General features: G+C 46.0%; 1 protein-coding gene across 1 annotated transcript in view; it reads left to right on the top strand.

Moving 5' to 3' along the window:
- Positions 1–2484: 2484 nt before the first annotated feature.
- Positions 2485–4271, top strand: part of LOC104548523 (chromosome unknown open reading frame, human C17orf64) — a 7020-nt gene continuing 5233 nt past the window's right edge. Inside the window, exons 1-2 of the mRNA XM_010194560.1 lie at positions 2485–2562; positions 3307–3435. Coding sequence (XP_010192862.1) covers positions 2485–2562; positions 3307–3435 — 207 coding nt within the window. The remainder of the gene's footprint in view (positions 2563–3306; positions 3436–4271) is intronic.

The following is a 4271-nucleotide window of genomic DNA, read 5'->3' as shown; positions in this document are numbered from 1 at the left end:
GCTTAGACCATTGTTGTATAGTTCAAGAGTGAAAAAAGGCATTTTGCAACCTCGTCTGTCTGGACTCTGCTACCGTACCAAGTAATGCCATAGAAGACTACTAAGATTACAGCTCCACTGTGAATCAGGTTAATGGGCAACTCCTAAATACAGTGAGATCCTCAGATGCAGACAGACACAGGACAAGGAAGTCCATCTGCACCCCTTGCTTGTATGTTTATGGCACTGTCTGAGCTGAGTGCAGAGTACGTGAAAATGTAGAAGAACAAAGACTGGGATTTTCAAGGGGAATTCAAGGCCTTCTCCAACCTCTGAAACAGTGAAGTGTACACACGATAAGCCAAGAGAGCCACTCCGTGCTGTAGTCATGTGCTATGTGGGAGCTGTAACCTCACAAGGACACAGATATGGCCATGCAAATATGGGTTATGCCTATGCTAACAACCGGCATAAGTCCCTAGAGCTCCTAAGTGGCTTTTGATCTAGCTGCCGACCTGTGTGAAAGCTTGTGCTGAACCAGCTTTGTTTCTCTTGTGCTCCTGTTAGGCATGAACAAGCTATCTTTTGATACCCTGACTTGAGAGGTGAGAGCATAAACTGGCAACTGCTTGGTTTAAATCTCTGGAGGTGAAAAGGAGCTGCCTGCCACACTGGGGACAGATGTCACAATTGCAGGCAGCAAACACAGCAAGAGAGCAGTTGGTAACAGGCGTTGAGAAACCAGCTGCCTTTTCAACATCCCCTTCAAGCAAACCACCTCCAACACAGTCCTCGCAAGAACCAGGCTGAAGCTAGCACAGGTACATTTATCTGTGCCACCACCACTGCTTCACTCTGCAGATATTACTTCAGCACAAGGAAAGCTATAAAACACTGTAAAATCCTACTATAAGCCAAACAAGTTGTAACATACCTCAGATGGTCAAAGCAAACCTAACTGCAAAGCATTAGAAGGTAATTGTCTTTACATCTGCTCAGCACCAGCCTGTGCAAGGCTCCTGCATCAGAGAGTTGACAGCAAAATTTCAAACATTGGGAAGGCAGAAAGCAGACACAGGAGAGAAAATGCTGCAAACATCTTAAGGGATGGGCTCGTCTTAATGGATTTTTGTCATTATTGAATTCAAACATGGGTAAAGGACCAACTTCCCTAAGACAGCCTGAAAATAAGAACCTGTCTCTGTTTCAAGGCCCATTAATAGGTACTTTCCCAAAGCTACTACCTACACCAGGCATTTGGCTCAGCAGGTGCCGGCATCACTGGCTGCACAAAGAAACACTTGACCAAAAGCATCCCAACTTCTGCCAAGGGCAGTGCAGGTCCCTCTGCACAGTTGTCCCCAAGGGGATCTCAGAGAGAGGGGCCTTTTTTACAGCCCTTGAAATGACCCCCAGTGCCAGAAGCAACCTGGCACAGGAGCCCAGCTGAATCACAGCTACAGCAATTACACCAATCGTCCAAGGGACAAAACAATTGCACTTGTCTGACTGGTCAGGGCATGACGGAGCCCGATACATTTTTCTTTGTGAAAGCATTTAGCCTTGAAGTAAATTCCCAAAACAAAGTTCTTTTAACTCCAAGCCTTTCTGTATTTCTTCCTGGCAAGTGTAGTTCATTCTTTCTAAAAAAAACAGCTTTAAAAAAGAGATGTTACCCAGGAGAGTGAGACCTCACTGTGGTTGGCTTTCACCATCATCTGTGGAGGAGGTAACCCTGAATTTCCATTACACTGTGATGGGAATTGAGGCCTCAACTCCAAATAGCTCCCTGAAAAACACCTAGGGTGCAGCCAGAGGTCCTCTTTTCCTGGTTGCACCTCTGTTCCCCATCAAGTAAGACTGTCTCTGTTATGGAGACAGATCATCCTTGGTCCCATGTAAGCCAGTGCTTCCCAGCAGCTACAGTGGAAGAGTTGGAGAAAGGCTGTCTTGAACTTGCTGGTGCACAAGCCGTGGAGGAAACCCGCACGTGCACCCACACTCGCAGATAGCCAACACAGAACACAGAGCCACGTCTTGCACCACCTTTAAAGGCCAAGAATAATCCAGACTGGTGCACAGTTACAGGTACTGGACTAGCTGTGGGAGCAAACCCAGCACCAACCAAGAGCCCCAGAGGCTCCACCAAGCTCCCACAGATGCAAACAAAGCAAAGCAAGAGACCTTTCCTTCCCATTGCCCACAGGAGCTGTTGACAGCATTGAACATCCTGACCAATACCAGCAAGGAGAAAAGCAGAGTTTTCTGCACATTTCTTTAGGAACACAAATCAGTTGCAAAACCGGTAAGGAGAGGTGACCCTGCCCCAGAGGGCTGCAATGTTGTGGGGCTGGAGGGCTCCAACTGTTGCCATGGTTGGCGGAACTCAGAACTGGTGTCCATTACCTTGGATACCACAACACATTTTGGTCCAAAAACAGTTCCGTGGCAGTTTCCCCTTTCTACCTGGCATAAATGAGGCTCTGGAGAAGGGGTCTGTGTGCCATGAAGGAGATGGGCTTTGAGGATGAAGTGGATGGAGCCAGGACAAAGGACTGCAGCGGGGATGGCGTGGATGGCCAGGTGAGCAGCACACAGTAAGAGCAGAGCAGTATCCAGCTTCAATTTCACCTCTGAAATATGGTTTGGGATCAAGTTTGCAGAGAAATAATCTTCCAAAGGAGCACAACATGTCAGAAAGGAAAGGACTTCTCTTCCTACACACTTGAGTATGTTTTAAAAGGCAACATAAGCTTGTGTTTAAGTCAGTTATATGAGCGTTGCATTCCAAAAGACGAGTGGAGTGTTGACGCAGGGAAAACAGTCATTGTCCTTTGCAAGAGAAAATATCCCTCTCCTTGGACCAGGAAGATGCAAGTGCAGTGGCTGAGGATTTTGTTTTGTTTTTCATCTGGCTTTGCAGTAGGTCAGCCCTGGTGCCTTTGCCATCAACAAAAGCTGTGGACAGAGCAATGTGGCATTACAATGAGCCCATTGTAACCACCTATTTCCACTTAACAAGTGGCTGCCAGCCTGTATTTGATTAATGCCATTATGAACGAGTGGCCATTGTTTACCTTGTAATTTATTAGAGGTAGGATTTCCAAAAGGCACTTCAAGTAGGCACCTAATTCTTGTGGACTTATAATATAATTGAAAACCTAGCTTCATTAAGCACCTTTGAAAACTCAATCTGAAATTATTTGCCAGGAAAAGAAATGTTTCTAAGCCTTAGGATAAGGTTTGTCCATGGCAGGTTTTTTTTGGAGAGAGGATGCAAGATTTGCATGAACTGGAAGACTAACCTATTGCTTTGGCAATTTGTAGATCACACAGAAGGATCTTGCTGGCACAGCAAAGGAGGCAGCCTTTACAATGGGCAGCGAGAGTGCTCCACTGTGCAAGACCCTGCTCATCTGCTGCACAGACGACCTTGATCAGGACACCTTTAAAACTGTGAGATACTAAATAGAATTTAGCAGTGAAAAAATTCAGTGGCATCACAGACAGAGACAGAGCAAATGAAACCCAGGAGTTTGGCAGAGGGAGCAAAAAAGCAGGACTAGACACTTTGTTCTCTAGCTTTCTTTCATGTCTGAAAACTTTTACCTCCTCATTGTTTTCCAGTCATCTGGACATTGCACTTTTAGTTTAAAAAAAGCAAACAAAAAAAATCCCACAACAACAACAAAGCCCCCAAAACCACAAACAACAAAACCACAAAAAAAAAACCCCAAACACACACAATAACCACATTTCACCTACACTGTTCAGTTTTTCAAAACTTGTACTGGTACAGTATCATTTCCAGGATGCCACGTGCTCCCTGACTGGGGTGGTTTGGTTCTTCTGCATCACCACTGCCACAAAGCTCCATTTCACACTGGGACATGACCTTCCCCTTCCTGGTACGTCATGGCATAACCACACACAGCCCCAGCCACGGCCCAGTGCACCTCACACACACACAAAAAGGAGACTGATAAAACGAGGGCACCCAGATGCAGCGTTTGCTTGTCCACAAAATCTGCAAATGTTTGCAACACATCCCAGGTTTGGCCACAGGAAGAAGTAGCATGAGAAAAGCGGTAAAGCAGTTCCCTTTTCCCCTCCCTGCAGAACAGCAGCTCTTTTGTAACCTGAAATTTCTCTCTTTCACTCTATAATGTTAAAAAGGAATTCCCAGTCTTGGAAATCCCTCAATTCCCTTTTCACATCACCTTCGACATGCTTTGCCTGGGGTCTCACCAACCTTGTGATGTGCAGGAATGACTCCTGGCAGTCTGCCTGCC

This window comes from Mesitornis unicolor, unplaced genomic scaffold, assembly GCF_000695765.1.
Source record: "Mesitornis unicolor isolate BGI_N332 unplaced genomic scaffold, ASM69576v1 scaffold43311, whole genome shotgun sequence".
Taxonomy (NCBI): domain Eukaryota; kingdom Metazoa; phylum Chordata; class Aves; order Mesitornithiformes; family Mesitornithidae; genus Mesitornis; species Mesitornis unicolor.
Note: the sequence above shows the minus strand (reverse complement) of the source record. Positions and strands in the feature narration are given on the sequence as shown.